At 33.0% G+C, this 25,914-nt stretch overlaps 1 protein-coding gene and 1 long non-coding RNA gene across 5 annotated transcripts in view; one reads left to right on the top strand and one right to left on the bottom strand.

Annotated features, from left to right (window-relative positions):
• Positions 1-9,726: 9,726 nt before the first annotated feature.
• LOC127156859 (uncharacterized) overlaps positions 9,727-25,914 on the bottom strand; it is a 66,966-nt gene continuing 50,778 nt past the window's right edge. The window contains exon 2 of the long non-coding RNA XR_007825794.1: positions 9,727-10,309. This is a non-coding gene — a long non-coding RNA (uncharacterized LOC127156859). The remainder of the gene's footprint in view (positions 10,310-25,914) is intronic.
• The window catches only part of wt1a (WT1 transcription factor a), a 31,946-nt gene continuing 19,939 nt past the window's right edge, over positions 13,908-25,914 (top strand). For 2 of the 4 annotated variants that reach the window (XM_051099968.1, XM_051099967.1), the window contains exons 1-3: positions 13,910-14,628; positions 19,687-19,809; positions 22,564-22,666. In XM_051099968.1, coding sequence (XP_050955925.1) covers positions 14,232-14,628; positions 19,687-19,809; positions 22,564-22,666 — 623 coding nt within the window. In that variant the 5' untranslated portion in view covers positions 13,910-14,231. Of the gene's footprint in view, positions 14,629-19,686; positions 19,810-22,563; positions 22,667-25,914 lie in introns of all 4 variants that reach the window. The other 2 variants (XM_051099969.1, XM_051099966.1) reach the window with 2 other exon arrangements.

A 25,914-nucleotide genomic window follows, 5' to 3' on the forward strand; every position in this document is an offset into this window, starting at 1 on the left:
TTTTGTACTTTTAACAACAACAAATGCACGCCATTGCTGAATTATGAGGTGCAACTAAATAGAATCATTAGTTTAGGAATTAAACTACACTGCTTTCACTGTATTTGTTGAATTCGCTAAAATGAACTGATTCATTCGAATCATTAATTCAGGAATCAGCCTATACTGGTTTTACTTTGATTCACTTTGAACCAGTTCATAAGAGTCATAAATGCAATACATTTGGCAATCAGGTACAGCTGAGGTCAAAAGTTTACATACACCTTGCAGAATCTGCAAAATGTTAATTATTTTACCAAAATAACAGGGATCATACAAAATGCATGTTACATATAGCCCACAAGAGAAAATTACAGTTGAAATTATACAAATTACCCTGTTCAAAAGTTTACATACGCCTGATTCTTAATAATGTGTTGTTACCTGAATGATTCACAGCTTTTTTATTTTTGGTGATAGTTGTTCATGTGTCCCTTGTTTGTCCTGCCCGCTGTCATTCAGAAAAATCCTTCAGGTCCCACAAATTCTTTGGTTTTTTAGCATTTTTGTGTATTTGAACCCTTTCCAACAATGACTGTATGATTCTGAGATCCTTTTGACACTGAGGGACTCATATGCAGCTATTACAGAAGGAAAAACAATGCATTAAGAGCCAGGGTTGAAAACTTCTAAACAGAATGAAGATGTGTATATTTTTCTTATGTTGCCTAAATATCATATTTTTTTAATTTAGTCCTGCCCTTCAGAGGCTACAAAAGATACTCGTTTCCCAGAAGACAACATGATTTTAAAAAAATACGTTTTAGAATTTAATGCGTCCTTGCTGAATAAAAGCATTAATTAAAAAAAACAAAGAAATATAAATCTTATTGACCCCAAACTTTTGAACGGTAGTAGTGGAAAAGCTAAATATAAATACTGTCTGCAAGCAGATTGAATTTTACCTTTGTCAATGTTTATTCATGGCCTAATGCTTCAGGCCTTTTTGTTTCACTCATTTTGCTTTTGATATTTAAGTGGCAGTGTGTTTCTGTAACCCAGCGAGAAAATAGATACGGAGAGCCTCCCCCTCAGCGAGGCTTCAATGATGTGCACCATTACGTTCAGTCAGCGACCCTTAACTGCTCCTCAGTGATGAGCTAAGCTTCTCAATTGCTCTTTCTCGCTATCACATACTGTATGAATGGCACATCCTGTGCTGTTTTTTTAAACACCCCCTTTTATTTAGCATTTTTTGTTTTCAATTTGAAATTTATAATTACACCATCTTGATGGTATAGTATATAAAATGTTTAATTTGCTTTTCAATATTTTAGTTCAGTTTTTAGTTGGTTTTAAGAGGCATAGGAGACATGCCTATTAATTTATTAGATGTCATGATAACAATGTATTCACATTTTTACACAAATCTCAGATTTGGCTGAGCACAGTGGGTTTACAAAACTCTTCACATTGTTTATGTTTGTGTGGCAGCTCCTTTGTCAAATAAATAAGAAATGATTTGTTCCCAAAGAAAGCTTTTTTGGCATTCCACATATCCATGGATATCTTGTTTACTTTTCTAATAACCAAACTCCCCCTTAAAGACCAAAAAATGGGCATGACTTGAATATGAAGGAGTGATTTTTGTGTCTATGTTTTTTAACTCGCTGATTTTAGCACAATATAATCTGTAAATCAGTCTGTCAGATTTTCAGCGGGAAATAGAGATGTGTATTTATCCCCTACTGCTAGATTAATGACCACTGGCGTGACCTTATGACCTGTCCGATTACAGGAAAAATGAGCTCAGAGGTCATTAGATTCAGATCTGTTCCATTCTGCCTTATTGGTGCCACTGACTCCAATTTTAGATCATTCCTAAACAAAATCGGAAGCCACAGGCGGACTTTCTTTTTTTGGTTATCGCCCATATTGCGTTTGCAAATATACTTTACGACTTCCTCGAAGCCAGACTGTGTCTCTGGACTTCAGTGAGGACGTTCACCTTTCGCATGCTCTTTAACTCAAAGTAAACAGTTGATGCTTCATTCAGCTATAGGCTTTAAATAAAGAATGTGTTCATCCCAATGTGTTTTATTGAAGGTAAATGGCTAATGAGCTCTTATGCAACCGTCAGAAACGGGTTACGGTTGCATCATTAATTATCAAATGAGGAATGTGCAGGCCTTTTCATCTTAATCTAGAAAGCAAGGGCCACAGCACAGCAGGAATTCAGATGATTTAGCTGGCTTTGACTTAATCAGTCTTAGAAGCATTACAATGGCAGTGCACAATGATGGATCACTTTCTGGTCCCTGAGGAGTGTTTATATAGTGTGCTTTCACTGACTCGCTCACCCTGCTGACCGGCTAAGAGAAAACGAATAAATTGGTTGGATTTGAGGGGTTTGTTATGGTAGCCTGTTTGTGCCTCGGAGTAAAAAAGGTAATTGCGAGATTAGGTTTAAAATCAGAACTAAAGACACTTGCATGATATAAAGCTGCATATGTAAGTTGAAGTTATAACTACAAGACATAATGTCAAAATGTGAGGTATAAAGTCATAATTGTGAGCAAGTTGCAATAGTGAGATTTAAAGTAGAAATTATGAGAAAGTCACAAATGACACAAATGAAGACACATAAAAATGCACTATCCAGACTTAATTTTTTATAATTCATGAATGAAAATATGTACATTGTCTGTGGTAATGCAATATCTGATTTTAAAATGCAAAGTATTGAACTGACACATCATTTCTTATGATTTCTAAAGTGTGACAGGGAAAAAGGCAATGAAGAAAGTCTTTTGTGACAAAGGTCAGAACTCATGTTATGATGTAGATTTTTTAAGTTGCACTCTTGACATATATTAATCTGTTACTTTTCCTACATAATTTCTAACACAAAAATATGGTAAAATATCTATTTAGGAGTCTTAGACCTTTCCAACGATGTATAGTTTCTCATGATTAGATTAGGATTTTTTTGTAATATGGTGAAGTGAACTTAGGTGTCCCACTAGGTAGACGGTGACAGTTAAAGAGTTAAAGATATGTCAAATTGTGAGTTATATAGACACAATTCTGAGAAGTCACAATTGCGAGAAAGTCATAACTGCGAGATGCATCAAATTGTAAGTTATAAAATCGCAATTGCGAGAAAATCATAACTGCGAGATACGTCAAATTGTGAGTTAGAAATTCGAAATCCTTCGAAAGTTGCGATTCCAGGATTTAAATTAGAAATGAGAAGGTCACAATTGTGAAATAAAAAGTCACAATTCTGAGAAGTCGTAATTGCGAGCAAGTCATAACTGCAAGATATTTCAAATTGTGAGTTATAAAGTCGCAATTTTGAGAAAGCTGCGATTCCGGGATTTTAATTAGAAATGATGAGAAAGTTACAATTGCGAAAAAGTCATAACTGTGAGAAGTCAAATTGTGAGTAATCAAGTCACAATTCTGAGAAGTCACAATTCTGAGAAAGTCATAACTGTGAGATATGTCAAATTGTAAGTAATCAAATTGCAATTTTAAGAAGTTGCAATTGTGAAAAAGTCATAACTGCGAGATATGTCAAATTGTGAGTTATAAAGTCACAACTGTGACATTTAAATTAGACATTTGTAAGGTCACAACTGTGGTCTGTGAAAGTCACAATTGTGATATTAAGCCACAACTGTGAAATAAAAATGTGCAATTCTGAGAAGTTGCAATTGCGAGAAAATCGTAACTGTGAGATATGTCAAATTGTGATTTATAAAGTCCCAATTCTGAGTCGCAGTTGTGAGATATAAAGTGGACACTATCACAAATTATACAAATGAAGTCACAATTGTGAGAGAAAGCCACAGTTGTGAAGTAATGTCACAATTCTGAGAAGTTGTAAATGCGAGAAAGTCATAATTGTAAGAAATGTCAAATTGTGAGTTATAAAGTTGCAATTCTGAGAAAGTCGCAATTGCAAGATATAAAGTAGAAATTACAAGAAAGGTCGCAATTGATACAAATTAAGTCGCAATTGTGAGATAAAGCCATAACTGTGAGATATGTCAAACTGTGAGTTATAAAGTCATAATTTTAAAGAAGTAGAAATTATGAAAAAAAGTCACAGTTGATACAAATAAATTGCGAGATAAAGTTGTAATTGTGAAATAAAAATATCTTGCATATCTTGCAAATGCGACTTTCTCAGAATTGCAACTTTATAACTCACAATTTGTAGTCGCAACTACAAAAAAGTCATAACTGCAGATATAATGCCAAAGTGTGAATTATAAAGTCACAATTCTGAGAAGAGAAGACACAATTTAGGGATTTAAAGTAGAAATTATGAGAAAGTCATAAATGATACAAATGAAGTGACAATTGCGAAATGAGGCCGCAAATGTGAGCTAAAACGTCGCAATTTTGAGAAGTGAAGACACAATACTATATTTACAATAAATCGCGGTCACAATTGAGACAAGGTTGCAACTGGAAAAAACAAAGTTGCAATTGCTTTAAAAAAAAAAAGTCACAATTGTTTTTTCATAATATTTTCACAGCCTGTAAGAAGTTCTTTTATTAATGGTGATTGCCACAACAAACCACAGCCATTGTAGGGGGGAAAAAACAATTTAAATCATAATTAGCAGATTTCAAATCATTAAAATGATCTTCTTAATTAAAATTATTATTTGCAGACATCACAAAATATTTGAGTGATCTAACAAATGCTGATGTTTTCATTGCTAATTGGAGTGAAAGTCTTCAGCAAAATGATAACACTAAAAACAGTCTTCCCTGCGGAAAGCCCCTCATCCTGACCAGCCCATGAACCCGTACGCAGTCAGAGACATCTCTCTTCAAGTAACTGTACTCTTGTAAGTTTGTTGCCAAATGATCTGGCATGAAAGGATTTGCTAGCGTCTTCATGCCAAACTAGCATTTTTAATTGCTGAACCAAAAAAACGGTCTTACGTGTTGTGGACTTGAAGTTACGGAACAGAATGTCTCCTCAAATACCGCTTAGACAGTAGCACGTACTCCACGACATGCCCCACCACCGAAAACAAGCAGTGCACAAACAAACTACGGAGCGATATTGCTATCTAGCTGAGTCATGATCCAAAACATCACAACAGCGACCACGAGCAAAATAAGAGCCTCTATCTGCAACCACAACAACATCTTGTGTTGGTGTATCTACATGCGCTTTTGACTTTTTATCAAACCAATCCATCCTCAGCATTTATTATTTCCAGATCTGATCCCTTTTCTGCAACAACGCTGACTTGTTGCTCAGTTCACCGCTCATGATTTGGCTCAAGATAAGCACTTTGGAGTGATTTGTAGATGTGGTATTCGATTCCTACTAAACCGATGCCGTGGCGCTCAAACATAGAGATACTATCTTTGAAGAAACGTCCCGACATAATTTCTCCTCTCTCCTGGAGCCCGGCCAGCCTCTGTAAAGTTTTCTCTCCCCATAAACTTAAGTGGAGACTGAAAAATTTCATCTCCAGAGATTGATAGTGTGTGCTTAGGATATAGACCTCTCAGCTTTTATTAAACAAGGAGCCCTTTCTTCATAAGTGTTCCATTGTGTGCTATTTGTAGAGCGAAAGACTTCACAATGTCTCACATCCAAAACTATCACCCTGCGTTTAGAACAATAGTATGTATAGCACATAATGTATAAGAGCAATATATAACGATGCTTTGACAGAATGATATGTAAGTCAGAGAGGTTCATGCATTTGTTAAAACCCCTCGGAGTTCTAATTAAATCAAATGTTTGATGTTTTTCTTTTCTCTTTCCACATGTTCAAGGTTGTTCCAGTGTGAGCATACCAAATTGAATGAATTAATGGCCTTGCAGCTGGCGGTACCACTCCGACTGATACCCTCTCTGTGTTTAGGTAACGTTGGACGCTTTCCCGCATCCGTTTAAAATGCTGAATTTCTCTGCGTTCTGACTTTTTGAAGGCAAGCCAGTGTTTTAAATACCTCAGCGGATCTCAGACAATTCTCAGCCTTTGTCTTATCGGCAGTTCACCACAAATCCACAACCACCTGCATGTTATTTTAACGGCATCTCCTAACGCCTTATGCCTTGTGCGGCACCAACAAGGCCAGGGCTAATTTTGCCCTCAAAATGCAAACTAAGCTTAAAATTAAGAATTCTAAAAAGGTTTATTTTCATAATACGTAGAATCACTTGACATTTAATTTGAAAAGAACCAGACTGATCACAAAGAAAAGCTAAATTGGCACTGTCTCAAACAGAGTCTCTAACTTTAGTTCAAGGCCACTTGTCTATGTACAATATGTTCATTAGCAGAGAACATGATTTAGTTAAAACAAAGTTTCGGCCATCACTTGACCACCATCTTAACACTATTTCCAGTCATGCATTTTACAGTTTTTATCTATTTGAGTGTGAAAAAGACTGAAAACTAAAATAAATATTGATATGATGCCACAGCTACTGAAAGAGCTTACAGGTGGTAATGGATGCCAAATGTGCACTTGTGCTCCTAACTTAGAAAAAATTTCAGGAGCACCTTCTAATTAATAATCGAAAAATCTGATAAAACTAAATTTGCTTTCCCATTACAAAGTGATATTTAATGAGGCTCAGAGGTGGCACGAGTGCAATCAAATTCATAAACTCATGTTGAGATTAATGTTTTAAATATTACATTTTGAATACAGAAATATTAAATGATTTAAATAACTGAAAAGATACTTTAAAAATGAAACTGCCAGTAGGTGGCAGCAAGTCACTGATTTAATTACTGAATCAATCATTTATTTGATTCGTTCGAACGGCTGATTTATTCAGGAATAAAGCAAGTGACTGAAGGGGAATTGAATCATTGACTCACTAGATTCATTTAAAAACACATTCATTCATAAACTAAACACCACTCCCTTAAAAATCATTAAAAGCTTTCACTCATCTTAGTTCATGGCGATCCCACAAAGTTCTATTATAATCAAGGAAGCTCTCTACACTGCACAATCAATCTCTTATTTACACTCTCTCTACACTTTGTTTATGAAAGGATTTTCCCGACAAGGAGTCTAAACGCCCTTGGCTAATGAGGGAAATCCACACTGAGAAGCTCCTTCAGTGGCTGCGGCATCATGACAAACGTCTGTATGTTTACATCCTGCCAGGATGGCATCTAGCGTTTCTTGTCTCTGCCGTTTGTAAGCTCTTTCAGTAGCTGTGGTCTACTAAAAGCCTGAAAGGCATCAGAACTAAAGTGGAGAGAACAAAGAGTCTTTAGTAAATTTTATTCATCCACAGGCATCTTCCCATTGTTTTTTCTTCTTCTTATCGCTAGGAAAACAGTGAAGACTTGCATTGCTTCTCTCGTTGCCCTTCGACTGAAAATTACAACCAAAAGCCGCACAATGTGGCACTGTATCAGTATTTTATATTCCGAGTTATACTGTGGTAAAAATTATAACAGGGCACACCAGTAACTCACCAAGTGTGACTATTTTACGTCATTGAAATAATGGCGCCCCCCATAGTCCAAAATATGTATACAACAATGTTGATCGCAAGTCTTTCATGGGTTTTCTACTACATATTTCAGTGAGACATCATTTTGTTATATTAAGCTGGACAAGTTTTAATACTTTTAAAGCAGTCTGTTTTAATGTTTACCACCTGGTCCTGCATACTTGCACTGAAACTGTATTTTCTGTAATAATTTGCCACAAAAGAGCAGTGCAGAACCTCCCTGAGCCACCTGTGCAGCAGTGTTTCTGGTACTTTGCACGTGGCGTTTGGGTCAGTCGACCGCATTGTTGTGAACAGACCCTGGTATCAGCAGATAAAAGCCATGGGAGTGACTCAGGCCTTTTTTTTTTAGCCGCTCTTAATTTTCACTCAAAATATCAGTGACTTTACCATCCTCCCTGTCCGTCTAGGACACAGTTTGTTTATCAAAAGGAATTTCTAACATCAGAAACACTGACCAATCACGTTGAACCTGCATATTTCCGAGTGTGAGAAAAATCAGCATGAACAGTGGGGCATTGTTTTGAAGCATACAAGGGAAAATTCATGTCCAGAGATGTAACGTAGCATTTCGCCAAAGCCCCTTGCTGATAAGAAGGACGATGATTCATTTCGCCACACATCTGTGGCTAACAGAGCTTTTATTTATTTGACAAAGATAGTGTGTTCTCTGTCAGCGTTGACATCCGTTACATTTGTCGTCCATGGTCTTCGGACCTGTCCGTTTCATTACTTATGACTTTAATCACAAGTCTTCTCATGTTTACAATAAATCGCTGCTTCAAGTGGAATCTGTTAGCTCAAGACTCCGCAAGCATACTCAAACTTTGGTGTCCTTTGTCATGGGTGAGCAGCAACATTTCTCATTTCCTTTAAACGCTCTCCGAGGACTCCAAAAGAGATTCATCAAATGAGTGGAAATCATCTGGGGCTATCAATTAGTCTGCTGTACAAATGAAGTCGGTAGAGGTTCTACCTTGAAGTCAGATCTCTTTGATGCAATAGCGAGCTTTGGAAAAACAAAATATTTTCAGGGTCACTTGGACCGCTGTGTTTTTCTTGAGCCTGTAGAGCACTTGGGTAAAAGTCGGCTAGGTTTTATTTTAAGATAATTTGTTGTTTGTTAAGTGGAAAAATGCATTTGAATGGCCAGGGGAGCCATTCTTTTTCTCTGCTGTTGTTTCAGAAATGCGGCATTAGACATCTACAGAATTTCTCCGACCCCTCTGGGGAGCCCAGAAAAACCTATGGTCTTTTTTTCTCAGCAGAAATAGCAAAGAGTGGGTGTTGTTTGTGTGAACAAGGGAGTTCAGCAAAGAAGATGAGGTGAGACCTAGTGTTAACTAAAACTCATTATTTAGCGCCGCATTCGGCCTAATTGGAGCAAAACATTATTACATTTTTCATCTAGCTTGTGTGTCACACATTCTACACTCATTTGAACAATGCAGGACGAAGTACACAAATCATGTATTGTATTTTTAAGACTCAATTATATTTCTAAAACTGACAGGATGCCCTAAACTCTTAGGATATGCCTTATGTAAACATACTCTAGGTTTAAGCTCAATTTAAGTTCGGTAACTTACTTTTCGCGCCATCAGTCAAATCCTCCCCGTCAGCAAGCTCTGAGGCTCTTACTCGCGGTTCTTGCCTCATTCTCAATCTGATTCTAACGTAAACAATTCGGTTGAGCTGTTAAGTGGATACTCGCTCTGAACGGATTATTGAATCAGTGAGTTGCAGTCTCGAGAACAGCCGCTACCGAATCCAATTCCAGCATGAATCGTTTATTGTGAACCGATTCAAAAGAATCGATTCGAAAGAATAATTCGCTCATAAATCAGAAATGGCGGGAATGTTGCGGAAAAGACCGCGATTGCTTAACAAGGAACGATGTGTTTGAGTTTTCATACAATAAAGAATATAAAATATAAGAAAAAAAATTAACTAGGCTTTATGTATCCACCTTATTCTTCAACGCGGAAGTAAAGCTATGGGTGAGACAACCGGTTCATTATCTGCTATATGGGAATAATGAGAAGAATACGTACAGTAAACAGTAAAACGGTTTGCACTACAAACCAGTGTGTTCATAAATAAGATAATGCATTAAAATAATATAGTAAGAAACACCGGTTTGCAATATCAGTAGCAAAACAAGTTGTTTTGTACAGCTAAAAATAGCTGGACACAAATGAGACTGAAAGCCAGACCCAAAATAAGGTGGATATGTTTTCTTTTAATATGGAACATATTTGAATTTATTTTTTTGTTTATACAAAGGAAATGTAATGGGGTCTAATGTTTTCAAAATATTTTCTTCTGTGCTTCATGGATGTAAGTCGTACATGTTTGGAACATTTTTCATGCTTTGGGTGAACTATCCCTTAACAGTCCAGGAACAAAGTAAAAACACAACACAAATGATCATTAGAAATGATGAGTACATACAGGGACTAGATTGGTAACTTCCATCTACCCTTTTCTTTGGATCTCTGCCTCCTGGTGCTGCCAAAGAGATAGTTTAATCCAAGTCGTTATTCCAAAGCTCTTCAGCTTGATGACAAGATAAAGGACTTTGACACAGTGACTTCTGCTGACATGACAGACTTTTTCTTTTCCTCGCTCTCCTCTTCCCTGAGTTGAAGAGTTGAATCCTGGGTCAGCAGCTTTCAGCAGAACCCCAGACTACAATTCCAGATGGTGAAGTAGGGACCAGATCTCAGCTCATCAATTTAATGAGGACTGCCTCTGCTTAGCCACGTCCTGCTCCTTGGCCAACGCTTCCGGCTACACCGAGGCCTAAACGTTTGACAAATAAAGACGGATCTCGGTTAATTGGTTAAGGGATGGCCTTCGTGTACAAAACTGGCAGCGTAATATGATGCAGACCCAGCTGTTTTCGAGACCTCTTGAAAGCTTCTGAGATCGTAGTGACTGAATGTCCCCTTTTCAGACACTTGTGATGAACAAAACGAGGGAGACTGAAGTGAAGGAAGTGATTGTTTACATACGTATAATGAAGTACATAGTTCATATTGTGAATGAGTGTTGATTTTTTTTTCTCTCGGTTCCTCACAGTGTAAAGTTTATAGCAACAGTGACTTCTTAGATTTGCAATTTAGTGTTTGTGCGTAACTGTTGCTATGAAAGCAAAGAACTAGAAACATAAAAGATAACCTTTAAAGGGTTCAGACATCAAAACAAAAGAAACTTTCAAGGACAACTGGCCCCTGTGAAAAAAACAAACCAGCCAACATTTTCATGAAGGAATCAACTATGTCTGTAAAGTAAACAACAGACTCGCTTCTATACAGAATAAACTATTTAAGCTATTTTTCATTAAAATTTATTTAATATTTATTTATATGCAGAAAAACAGTAACTTCCGTAAATCCCCATTTGTCATTTAGTTGTAGCTATGGCTATTTCAAATTGAAGAAACCAGCGCGATTCGTCAACCGAAACTTGAACGAATCATTTGAGCTAATTGAGTTGAATCAATTCACAAATTAGAACTGAACGAAATGGCGGTACTTCGACTGCAGCTAAATTCAGTGATTCAATAGTACCTGAATACTCAACTCAGCTCAATGAACAGGACTTGTCTAACTTAAAATGCGACAAAAACCGGAAAACATTTCTTCCTCAGGGCTCGAGTTTTAGTAATTGAACTGATGGCGCGAAAAGTAAGTTAATAGTGCTCAAACCTCCATAAGCCTTAATTTGTCTGTGTCTCTCCAAATATGTGACCCTGAACCAGAAAACTAGTCATAAATAGGCCTAGCACAGGTATATGTAGCTATAGCCAACAATACATTGTATGTGTCAAAATGATCGATTTTTCTTTTATGCCAAAAATCATTAGGATATTAAGATCATGTTCCTTGAAGATATTTTGCACATTTCATACCGTAATATATCAAAACTTAATTTTTGATTAGTAATATGCACTGCTAAGAACTTCATCTGGACAACTTTAAAGGCGATTTTCTCTGTATTTTGATTTTTTTGCACCCTCAGATTCCAGGTTTGCAAATAGTTGTATTTCGGCCAAATATTGTCCTATCCTAACAAACCATACATCAATGGAAAGATTATTTATTCAGATTTCAGATAATGTATAAATCTCATTTTCAAAACTGACCCATTTGACTGGTTTTGTGGTCCAGGTTCACATATGTATTTTGAGCAATAGGATAGCGCGTAAAAAGTTGCAGAAAATAATAAATGATGGCATGACATTTACTGTTTATACTTAAGTACTTCAAAATTAAGCTTTTTATTTGTTCTTAAAAGTACGTAAACTTTTACTGGTATACGTATTTTAAGTTCAGATATTCGTACTTTAACCAATTTGTGTTCGTCAACCTATGCTACAGATAAATGCACTGATTGCCAGTATTTTACAATAATTATCCATACTTCTATTAATACATCATTATATTGTTTCATCTTGGACCATAAAAGCGTCTGGATGTCGGGCGTGTGTTGTGTCACACCATATTTTTTCGAACCACTGTGGAACTACAATCTTCGTCACTGTCTATTATTGTTGTTGCAAGTATTCTACAAATGGTTATGAATCTCCGTGGGCCCCGCTTAAAAGTTAAAGCTAAAAATTGACTAAGTGTTAACAATATAATACAGGATTCGTTTGTTTTCACATCTCCAACCTGAAGGTATGAGGACTTCCAGATGAGGTCCATCTCAGGCTGGAGATGCGGACTCCAGTAATATTACTCTCTTCCAGACAGTGAGCCAGAGGTTAAGCAGGAACTCAGCCCTTGCTGAGGGAGTGTGTGTAGGGGTGTGTAAGTCCTCTCTTCCTCACGGCAGATTGTGCAGTGTTATAATTGACTCATCCCTCCTCAACGCAACATCGCGTATTTTTCATCGGCCTTTCATCGTCCGGCACTTGACGGTCGCCAATTGCAAAACAAAACCGTTTCATCAGAACGTTCGTACGTGACGTTGCCTCCGTGGAATTTCTTTCTAATCCGATCAATCAAACGCGCTACATTGCTTTGCATAACGGATTAAATTTAAAATGTGAGTTTCTAACGGCGCATTTGTTTTGTTTTGTTTTTTGTAATAAAAAGAACGTTACTCATTCCGTTTGTATTTGAATGTTAAATGACTCAACAGTTCAAAAGTTCAGATGAACGTGAGCACCTGCAGAGTTTCTCACTCGATAATGAGATGATGATAAGAAACCTTTTCTTATTTAAACAAAAATCGTCCTGTACTTAAACACAACTGGATCCTCAATATTATTTTCTCTGGAGCGAGTTGAATGATCAGTAAGCAAGAAGTTTAATTATAATTATGCAGCGCTTTCGGCTCATAAATATTAGGCAGTGAGAAACACGATAAACAATGGAGCTTAATAAATAAATCAAAGAATAAGTTAAAATAAAAAAACAACCATGAAATATTAATAATTGTAAAAAAAACTAATAATTTTCGTTGCTGTCTATATATTAAGGCCAAGTTCGTTTTAAAATTTGTATTTTTGAAAGAAAAGAAGTAAAGAGACGTTGCATAAAATTGTCAAAAAACAGATTTTTATTTTATGAGGGGAAAAAGGCTGCCGCTTGGATATTTTTTAAACATATTAAATAGGACTGATTGGGCATTTATTCGTCTTATTCTTATCATTATACTACTGTTATTGTAGGCTATTATCGTCGTTTAAAGTTTTTAAAAAATAAGTTGCGGAGTCAGTGATCTATCTTAAAGTTTTTTTCGCTTTGCCATATATTAAAAAACGTAAACAATAACACACCGTTTAATAATTAACAATTTTTGTTCTCTAAAAGATTGTTATAAATAATCTTCATTATTTTCCCTTCAACGTAATGAATTTCTTACGGCCGTAATGCTCTAAAAGGGTTTAATAAAATGCCCTAAATTATAAAAAGGGCAGCCGCATTTGTTTAATGCGTATTATGCGTCTGAACGAGGGAGAAAAAAACATTAAGTTTGATGGATGGTAATGATAACGCGGTCATTATGACGTTGTAATGTCAGGCACCTCAAAATATAGTCTCGAAAAATTAAATTAAAGACTATTTAACCGAAGCATGGAATTAAACGAATTCAAAATTTAAATTCCAATTCAAAACGGAGTTTAAATTTAATTCCACCTCAAAGAGTCCTTCAAATCTGCGTAGTACTGTACATGCAGCCAAAGTCTGAAGCGCATTTATTAACACTTTTACAGTTTCAAAGCTCATAAAAAGCCAGTCTCTGAATCATTGTTACCCATCCACCCAACTCCCACAAACACACACAGTTTATTGAGACTCCCAGCATGTATGAGTATACAGGGAGGAGTATTGTACAGGGAGAAGTAAATGAATGAAGTGTTACGCTCATCTTTCCTCACTAGCCCTGGCTCCTCCTCCTCCTCCTCCCGAGTCCTCAGAGTGCCTGTATGTGAGCTCCTGGGCCTCCAAAGAAAACAGACACGCAAGTAAGGAGGAACATCTCTTCTTCTCTCCTCACTCCATTCACAGCGCCTGCGAGAACTCGCCCCTGCTGGGACCTCTCGACCGAGCCCCCGTTTGCTTTCTCCCACCGTGACATGGACTATTCCAGTTGAAAGCGAAAAGCCTTAACGCTATTTTTCTGGCCGTGACCCAACTTGACTCAGCGATGACACCTTGACTTTGGATTTTTAGCACCGAACTCAAAGTCTCTGTTTTGTAAGTAGCCAAATATGGGTTCTGATGTACGTGACCTCAACACTCTTCTCCCTCCCGTGGCCCCGCTGCCCGGGGGCAATGGTAACTGCGCCCTGCCCGTGAGCAGCACCCCACAGTGGGCTCCGATGCTGGACTTTCACACCGGCGCTCCCTACAGCTCACTGGCCCCGCACTCCTTCATCAAGCAGGAGCCCAGCTGGGGTACGGCCGATCCCCATGAAGACCCTCACTGCGGGCTGAGCGCCTTCACCGTGCACTTCTCCGGGCAGTTCACTGGCACTGGGGCCTGCAGGTACGGGGCCTTCGGGGCCCCTACATCAAGCCAGCCTCCACCTAGCCAACCCAGGATGTTCAGCAACGGCCCTTACCTCTCCAACTGCATGGACAGCCAACCCAGCTCCAGGAATCAGGGTAAGAACCCTTGTTATTGCTTCTTTGTGAAATCATCTTGAACTCTTTAAATGAGTAAAACCATAATTTATTTATTTCGCTTTTTATATCATTTAAAACCATTAATTTATTTTTTTTAAAAGCATTACGTTTTACTAGTGAACTCTTACAAATAAAAGTTCGGTGACACTTTACATTAAGGTTTACATTAGCAAACTACATTTAGTTAACATGAACTAAAACGAACAACGCTTCTACAGCATTTATTAATCTTAATGTTAATTTCACCATCTACTAATGCATTATTAAAATCAAGTTAACATTAGTTAATAAACTACTAACATGAATTAACAATGAATTACTGTATTTTTACTAACATTAACAAAGATGTATTGTTAATTGTCAGTTCGTATTAGTTAATAATGTTAACTAATGACACCTTATTGTAAAGTGTAACTGGCATTGATGGTTCCATAAAGAACATTTTTGGAACTTTAAATTCTACAAAAAGTTCTAAAAGAATTTAAACATTATTCACACTAAGAAAAACAAAAATGATTTTTTTAAGAACTGTTCACTAAGAAGTTGTGAAACCCAAAATGTTTCTTTTATTGCGTCGCTACGAAAAACGTCCTCTTGAAACATTTATGCTGCCTTAATTCACATTTCGGTTTACATTCAGTTTGGATTTTGTCTGTTTAATACTCTAAATTCAAGCTTGTCGGCTTTTATGTTGCACCTGAAAAGCCAAAAGTAAAATTCAAAGATTCTGCTCTTTATTTTTAGTTGTGATATTATATGTCATCACTCTAAATGTCATAACATGTTGAAACTGGACCATTTAAATGACTCAGCTTTTGGCCTAAAAGTCACTCTTAATAAATTAGATGAAATGTCAAAGTAGGACAACAGTGTTTAGAAATATTAATCACACAAAGACTTATTTATTTTTTATTATTAATTATAAATACTGTTATTTTTAATTCAATTAATTACACATTTATACAACAAATATTTTTAATTAATTAAAACTTTCAGCATTATTTTAAACCCTCATTTAAGTCAATTTATTGACTCTAATATTTGAGGTTTTTTTTAATGTGAGTGCGAGTATTTTATTGGACACACAAGAGAGTAAATCATATAGTTTACTTGTATGAACTTGTTTAAGTAAATGAGTAAATGTATTCTGTGATTTATCCATCACCAGGGCCATCCGTTCACACATATTTGTCTGCCTTGAGTAATTACGTATCTCAGTGTTCCTGTATTTGGCCAAACACTTCCCAGTTATTTTACAGATATACTGCAAACACCTCATCACACAGGCGTTTAATGCATATGACTCATTACTGTGTCAGTGTGTAAGAGACTTCAGGTTACAGGCTTAGGGTTTCGACTTATGGGATAATAAAGATTTTGCAGTCAGAGAAGGAAAAAAAAATCTTCCTTTTAATGACAACAAACTTTGTCTGTTAAAACAAAGAGGAAATACTGTTGTTATTTTACTTAGGGTTTAATCGACATATTTACATAACGATGACTAAATGTCTGTTTGAATGCATGTCATTCAGTAATCATATTGTTGGAGACTGAAAGTAATTAACAGATTTAAAAAGACTAAATTTAAGTACTCCAGACGCCTAATGATTTTACACATCCTTGCCAAAATATGGATACTGTCAATAAAAACGGGTATTAGAAACACACACTGTGAGAGGGGAAAAAAAATGATACGTCGTTTGGACGCCTGCATTATTAGTTAAATAAAATTTATATTTAATATTTTCTATGCATTTTAGATACTTAGATAAAGTGATAAATATTTTTTACTAAACACCTTACAAAATTACGTTTTGCAGTGCTTTTAACAATTTTAATCCACGTTGATACTCCTATACTTGTTTTGTATCATTTTATTATTATTAAAAACTTTTAACCCTCTGTCAATAGTAATAAAATAAGATAATCAATAATAATAAATAAAATTGGACATGAGATCTTGTCTAGGTCTTGTCTGACTGAACCTAGACGTTTTACATTTTAAAAAACACCATCGTCTGACATCTGATACTCGTTTACTAGCGGTCAAAATTTTTGAACAGTAAGATTACAGCAAAAACAGTAAAATTTTGAAATACTTTTACTATTTAACATAACAGTTTTCTATTTAAAAATATATTTTAAAATGTCATTTGTTCTTGTGATTTTAAAACTGAATTTTTAGGATTAATACTCCAGTCATATGATCCTTCAGAAATCATTCTAATATGCTGATTTGCTGTTTAAAAATATTTATTGTTATTATGATATTGAAAACAGCTGAATAAAATTTCTTCAGGTTTTTTTGATGAATAGAAAGTTCAGAAGAACAGGATTTATCTCAAATAGAAATCTTTTGTAACATTATAAATGTCTTTATCATCACTTTTGATCAATTTAAAGCATCCTTGCTACATAAAAGCATTAATTTCAAGTTTTTGATTGCTGTAGTGTATAAAAGCTTTTTGTTTCAGATAAATGCTAAACTTTGGATTTTTCTATTCATCAAAGAATCCTGACAAAAAAAGTACTGTTTTAAATATTGATAATAATAATAATAAAAATGTTTCTTGAACATGATTTCGGAAGAATCATGTGACACTGAAGACTGGAGTTATGATGCTGAAAATGTACCTTTGATCACAGGAATAAATTACATCTTAAAATATTTTCAAATAAAAATAAGTCATTTAAATAGTACAAATATTTCACATTTTTTCTGTTTTTGCTGTACTTTGGATCAAATAAATGCAGGCTTGGTGAGCAGATGAGACTTCTTACTGTTCAAAAACTTTTGACTGCTAGTGTAAATCGCATTTTAGAAAACTACAGCTATTATTAATTGTGGGCACTGCCACTCTTCGTAATATCAGGCCACACTTCCAGCTCTTCGCTGACTCCCAGGTTAAAGCTCTTGCTAAGACCTGGTAGGGTGGAAGAGAAATGGTCATCTTTAATGAGTTTTTCTCCGTCTGAGGTGAAAGTGGTTGGCTTGTAATTAATGAAGATGGTGGTGGGAGACCGTGATTTACGATGTTCCGTCTGACCTGGGGTTACACCGAGGCATGATTCACCCCCTAAACCTGGTGTCGGCTCTCGGCTACACCGTCCTGCCAGCGTTTGTTTTCCCTCGCACAGCTTGTCCGCTCACCCCCGCTGGGGAACGGAGGGCTGATTAGGATCCAAGGAAGAATATTGCTATTATCTAGAGAGTAGCTGTGTGTTTCTGTTTAATAACAGCTAATACAGATTTGCTGATGATGGTTTTATGACACATGCGAACGGGGTCGTTTCCAACTCAACAAAAAATATTTGAAGTTGACGGAATAATTTGGCAATTCTGAAATTTCTAAAACATAAATGGTTTAAGAACAATATTTAAAATAAATCATATATTTCTTACTTCATTTATATTTCCATCTCAACTGAAAATATTTTACGTTTAATGGAGTTGTGTGTCCATTTCTAAAATTGATCAAATATAAATGTTACAAGATATGCATTTAAAATATATACATTTTAAAATATTTCCGACTTCATTTAAATTTCCATCTCAACTAAAAATATTTAAAGTTTTATGAGTTCTAAAATTTCTAAAATATAAATGTTATAAGACATACATTTAAAGTATATATTTAAACTATTTCTGACTTAATTTATATTTCCATCTCACCTGAAAACATTTGTTTACGGAGTAATTTGGCCATTTCTAAAATTTCTAAAATATAAATGTTTTATGTATTTAAAATATATACACATTTAAAAATGTATTTAAAATATTTCTGACTTCATTTCCATCTCAACTGAAAATATTTGAAGTTTACAGAATAATTAGGCAATTCTGAAATTTCAAAACATAAATGCTTTAAGAACATTAATTAAAATATATTTTTAAGTTCAACTGAAAATATTTGAAGTTTCTGGAGTAATTTCTAAAATATCTAAACTATAAATAAGATATATATTTAAAATATATAAATTATTTTTTTAAATATATATTTAAAATATTTCTGACTTCATTTATATTTCCAGCTCAACTGAAAATATTTGAAGTTTACAGAAAAATTAGAAAATCAGAAATATATATTTTTAAGAATATTTAAAAACCTATATATTTAATTTCATTTATATTTCCAGCTCAACTGAAAATATTTGAAGTTTCTGGAGTAATTTGGCCTTTTCTAAAATTTCTAAGCTATAAATGTTGTAAAATATATATTTAAAAAAATAATAATAATAAAACATAAATGCTTCTAAAACATAAATGCTTTCAGAACAATATTTTCAAAATATGTTTTAAAAAATTAGAAATATTTATATATTTAAAATATTTCTGACTTAATATTTTTATCTCAATTGAATATATCTGAAGTTTATAGAGTAATTAGGACATTTTTAAAATTTCTAAAATATAAATGTTATAAGATATATATATATATATATATATATATATATATATATATTTTAAATACTTTTGATTTTATTTATATTTCCATCTCAGCATGAAATATTTGATGTTTACCGCAATATTTGGCAATTCTACCATTTCTAAAATGCAAATAAATATTTTTCACTTCATTTATTTTTCCATCTTAACTTCAGATGCTTTAAGAACAATATTACAAATATATAATTGAAAGTAAATATTTATATAAGAAATATTTCTGACTTATATTTTCATCTTAACTGAAAATATTTGAAGCTTATTTGAAGTTGAATTTATATGTATATCCACACACATCAGACAATTCTACAATTTCTAAAACACAAATAAATATTTCTAAATTTCATATATATATATATATATATATTATATAAATATTTCTAACTTTATTTATATTTCCATCTAAACAGTAAATACTTGACATTTATGGAATAATACAATTCTAAAATTTCTAAAACATATAAGATCTCTTTGTAAAATCTATATTTTTTACGATTATATAAAAATAATATATTTTAAAATATAATTTTTTTTTTTTTTTTTTTTAAATATACATGCAATATTTCTGACTTCATTTATATTATCTGTCCTAGGTTACGGCACAGTTTCTTTTGATGGAGCCACAAACTACGGCCACACGCCTTCCCACCACACCTCGCAGTTTCCCAACCATTCCTTCAAGCACGAGGACCCTATAACGCAGCAAAGCAACATGGGTAAACACAAACACCCCATGCACTAAATTACACTTTATAGTGTTTTTATAAATGCACATATTGGAAAAGATTCCAATCTGCAAACACTTTCTGCGTGTTTGAGATCTTGCCCTTGCTCTTTGAACTTTCAGAGCGATCTCTGTAATGTCATTCAGGGGGCAAGTTGCACAAAACGTCCCATTGCTGAACAGTAAATCAGCCTAGAGTTTTTTTTCTCCCTGTAGTCCTCTCTGCTCTTACGCACGTCATGATGTTAAACATCAGCAAACAGCTAACCGGACGATTCGGTGTTCGTGGTGCCGCAGTAAATTGTGCCTGAGGTCTCCGCGCTTGTGGCGATGCGAGATGCCTTTCGGAATGTTTCGAACTACCATGGGACGCATTCACAATACGGGGGCCGGATGAGCCAAAACAGCGATTCTTCATTTGCACTTTGAAACGGGGAGCGAGAGGTCTGCGTGCTTTATGGCTTCAAAGAAAGTCAGCCTGTTGTTTTCATAACTGCTAAGTGTACTCGGCTGCGTCTCCATAACCCTCCCTCGCGCTCATATTCCCTTTGTAAGACGGACTACGCCACACATGCTCGATCATGCGTTTCCCTGGAACAGCAAAGTTATGATACTCTGAGCATCCAGGCATGGATATTTTCCAACAGGGACTCAAGACAAACAGAGTGCGCAAATGTTCATTCTCCTTAATTAAACTCTGTGGAGAATTATTAAAAACTAAATTTATTCAAATGCAATGTGGTTATCCTAGGAGTTATAGAGATGAAATATTAGAACATTTCTTGCTATTTAAGGAAAAAAACGTTTATTTTTCTTTAAAACTATTTTTTTTTTATCTCTTGCATTGTTACTGAATAAAGTCGTGTTTATTTAAAACAATTATTTAAAACTGTTCCACAGTTCTGCCATTTGAAGAGGAAAAACGTAAAATATTGACAAGTGAAAATATGTATAAAAAAAACAGAAGACACAAAAGGCATAAATGGTAAACATTAATATTTAGGCCTATTTTAATATTTTTATTTTATATATATATAATATATATTATATAATGTTTATAATAATATTCAAGGAATTTAATATCATCACAAGGAAACAGGAAAAATGTTAAATCCAAAAAGACAATTAAATAATACAAAAAAAAAAAAAAAAATTGTAACATTTTATAACAATTTACAATGTTTATACATTTATTTTAATACTCAGATGAATTTAAAACTATGAGAAAAAATAAGACAAATATAAAATCCAAAAAGACCATTAAATAAAACACAGGATAAATATTAAAGTAATACTAATATTTATTTTTGTATTTTGTATTAGTTATTAATTACTTTATTACTAAATATTATTTATTAAGTTAACCATTTTAACAGTATAATGTATAATGTTATATGTATAATATATATATTTATGTATGTATGTGTAATGTTTACATTAATGTCTACAATAATGTAAAATAAATTTTAAAATAATTAAAATAATTTTATGTCTTAATAATAATAATAATAATAATAATAATAATAATAATAATAATAATAATAATGACAAACAGCATGATTACAGCATGATACCCAGATACATTTGAACCTATGAGAAAAAAATAAGACAAATAAAAACACCATTAAATAATAATAATAATAATAATAATAATAATAATAATAATAACAAACAGCATGATTTATTTTAATACTCAGGATAAATAGGATAAATATAAACAGGATAAATATAAAAAAAATACTAATATTTATTTTTATTGTAATTTTGTAACTTTTATTAGTTATTAATGTTTTAAATATTAATTATTTTTACAATATTTGTAAAATCTTTACATTGTCTAAAATAATACAAAATTAATATAAAAATAATATTGTAAGTCTTAAATAATAATATATAAAATATAAAACCCCAAAGGACCATTAAATAATACACAGGATAAATATTAAAATAAATACTATATATATATATATATATATTTGTATTTTTATAACTTGTATTATTTGTTATTAATTACTTATTATTAAATATAAATAATTTTTACAACATCTGCATAATATTTACATCAATGTCTGCAATAATATAAAATTAATGTAAAAATAATATTGTATGCCTTCAATAATAATAATGATAATAATATATATAATATAATCCAAAAGACCATTAAATAATACACAGGATAAATATTCAAATAAATATGAATATTTATTTTGATATTAGTATAACTTATATTGTTACTTATTAATTACTTTATCATCAAATATTATTAATTATTATTACAATATTTGTATAATCTTTACATTAATATCTAAAATAATTTGTAAGGTAAATAACATTGTACATCTTAAATAATAATAATAATAATAATAATAATAATTACACAAACATCATAATTTAATTTAGTACTAAATTTAAAACTATGAGAAGAACATTTAATAATTATTTTTATAACTTATTATTAGTTATTAATTACTTAATTATTAAATATTAATTATTTTACAATATTTGTTTAATGTTATACACATGATAAATATTAAAATAAATACTAATATTTATTTTTGTATTTTTCTAAATGTTATTATTAGTTATGATTTACTTTATTATTCAAAATCGCAATATTGTTAATACTACTACTAATAATAATATAAACATAATAGCAGGTGTTTGCGTATAAAATCGTAGAAATCAAGTCAATGCCAGAAATAGATGCTATCAAAGGCTTTTCATTTATATTTCTGTTGCATTTCAGGTGACCAGCAGTATCCCGTTCCTCCTCCGGTATACGGCTGCCACACTCCCTCTGACAGCTGTACAGGAAGTCAGGCTCTGCTTCTGAGGAACCCATACAACAGGTACAGCTCCAGTCCTATCCATCACAAATAACATCTCAAGGCCTTCTGAAACATGTTCCTTACACATCTGACTCCTCTCTCTCTCTCTCTCTACAAGACATGTAGATCATTGCTGCTTCAGATATTTCTTAAATGCTTCCTGAACAGAAAAACAGACTTTGTGACATGCAATGGCCTATGTATCCAAAAAGATATGAAGGAAATGAGATACGAAATGAGAAATGAGTAATATGAAAGAAAAGTCATGCACATGGCCACCAAATTCTTTAAAAAAAAATTGTCCAGACAGGCTACAGACAGTACAACCGATAGCTGTCAGGACACACGGGGTGCAGGAAGTTCAAATCCAGTTCTGTTCAGCAACCAGGCCCATGCAACAATCAGAAACACATCAAAATCTGTTATGGCGGCTCCAAAAAGTCAAGCTGCCACTGAGCACGTAGAGGAAGTGGGGAAGTTAGGTAACAAGAGAAGGAAAAGGAGCACAGGATGTTCAAATAAAGTTTCTACAGGGCCTACAGTACTGTTTAAAAGTTTAAGGTCGGTACAATTTTTTAATGTTTTTTAAAGAGATGTGCTCACCAAGGCTGCATTTATTTGATTAAAGATACAGTAAAAGCAGTAATATTGTGAAATATTATTCTAATTCAGAATAACGTTTTTCAATTTGAATATATTTTTAAATGTAATTTATTCCTGTGATGCAAAGCTAAATTTTCAGCATCATTACTCCAGTCTTCACTGTCACGATCTAATATGCTGATTTGCTGCTAAAGAGAATTTTATTATTATTATTAATGTTGAAAAGAGTCTTTTTCAAGATTCTCTGATGATTAAAAAGTTAAAAAAAAAACAGCATTTATTTGAAACAGAAATCTTTTGTAATATTATAAATGTCTTTACTGTCACTTTTGACTAAATGCATGCTTTTCTATATGAATGAATAAATAAATAAATAAATAAATAAATGTTACTGCCCCCAAACTTCTAAAGAGTAATGTAATCTCCAATGCCTCGATATAAACAAAAATATTTATGGAATTAATAAAAAAAATAAAATAAAAAAAATTGTTATTTAAGAGAAAAAAAGTTTCTTTTTTTTTTTTTTTTTTTATCTCTTGCATAAATACTGTATCAAGTTGGGTAAAATAATTAATTTATTTACAACATAAACTGATCCAAAGTTCTGTAAAACTTAAAATAAAATTTAAAAACATGACAAGAAAAAATATATATATAAATTACAAAGACCATTAAAGAAGACACAAAAGCTACATTTTAAAAATATTCATTTTCATATATAATATTTTATAATTTGTTACAATTATTATATTAATACTCAAGTAAATAAAAAAAATTGTACAAATATTAAATCCAAAAATACCATTAAATAATACACAAAAGATAAACAAAAAGATTTATTTTTGTATTTTAATAACGTTATAATACTTATTTTTATTATTTTATATTAATACCATTACATAATACACAAGACGATACATATTAAAATAAATACTAATATTAATTTTTCTGGAAAAAAAAAACAAATTCCATCAGTATATAAGTGTCGGGTTAAAAATGCAAGTTGGTATAATTTCTAAAATCAATTAAAAAAAAAAATTCTTTCTTTATCTCTTGCATAGGTACTATATTAAGTCATTTTTATTTTATTTTAATATAATTAATTTATTTAAAACATAAACTGATTCAAAGTTTTGTACAACTTAAAACACTTAAAACCATGACGAAATATATACACAAGCAATAAATATTATTTTTTATAAATAAATTAATTAATTAATTAACACTGAAGTAAGTTTAACACCAAGACAAAAAAAAAGGGAAAATATTAAATCCAAAAAGACCATTAAATAATATACAAGAATATCTATTTTTGTATTTTTTAAACATGTTATACTTATTTTTACAATATTTATATGATTATAAGATAAATTTAAAACCATGGCAAGAAAATAAGATTTGATAAAATCAAAAACATCCATTAAATAATACACAAGATAAATATTAAAATAAATACTATTATATTATATTATATTATATTATATTATATTATATTATATTATATTATTTCTAATACTAATGTTATATTTTATAATCCCAGATTTTATCAATAGTGTCAGAGGTTAAAAATGCAAATTGGTATAATTTGATTAGACAGCCTATTGCCAAATCAAAGCTGGGTTCTGTCAAACGTGGTTAACAAAGGTCAAGTGCTGAACAGCACTGTGTACAACGCCAAGATAAACGGTTTAATCCACCACCCGGTTGCACTTTCAGACCAGCTCTGAATTCTTTCATTCTGATAAGTGGTTAACCGTTCTCGGTGGAATTCCCTTCGCAACTTGGGCTAACAGCGCGAGTACTACAGCCCCGAAATGATCTCGCATTCCTCGGATGCTTTCGCCATGTTGTTTTTCCAGCGCAGAGGGAACATAAAGATTCAAAATAACAGAATTGGGATGATAAGAGGACTTTGACTCAGGTCGAACCGCATTTTCCAGTTCCCGCTTCTCGGCGCTGTAATAAACAGCCTCCTAGGCGGCTGTGAATCCTCAAATCGCAACGCTGTGCTGCTTTTCAAATCAAATGCCTGGTACCTACAGCCCTGTATTTACACAGGCCTCCGGTTAAAACGGGTTTTAGGTAGCACGAGGTGGCTGGAATTAAAACATGGCCAAAGTCAAGTCAAAGTCAAATTAGGCTGCTGTTAATCTCAAAAGCAGATGTAGTGTACGAAAATGTAAACTCTTCACAATCTGCAGGCTTCCTGCATCTGCGTCTGGTGCGTCAAAAATGAAAAACAAAGATCCAGACCATGTTCACAGAGCAAAGCTGAGCAGGGGAGCTTACCAGACCATATATTAGATCGTAAAACAAGCTATTTTCAATTCATTTTGTATAAGCAAAAACTATGCAAATCAGTTGTTTGGTCAGTTTTAAGGTTTTATGGCTTTTTATTAATCATTACATTGTCATGGCAGTGGATTGTAAAATTGAATATATAGCTTAAAACTGCTTATCTTGTGGCTCTACATTTAAAACAGCAAACATTTTAACATTTATGGTTTGGCTTCTTCATATTTTGGTCTGTTTAAAGGAATATTTCAGGTTTATTTTATAAAAGCACATATTAATTCTGTTAAAAACCTGTGTGTTATTTGAGCTGCAATGCTGTGTTAATCATAATTTATAGTTATTTTAACATTCTATGATTTTAGAAATTGTAA

The sequence above is a fragment of the Labeo rohita genome, chromosome 25 (assembly GCF_022985175.1).
Source record: "Labeo rohita strain BAU-BD-2019 chromosome 25, IGBB_LRoh.1.0, whole genome shotgun sequence".
In the NCBI taxonomy this organism is placed as follows: Eukaryota; Metazoa; Chordata; class Actinopteri; order Cypriniformes; family Cyprinidae; genus Labeo; species Labeo rohita.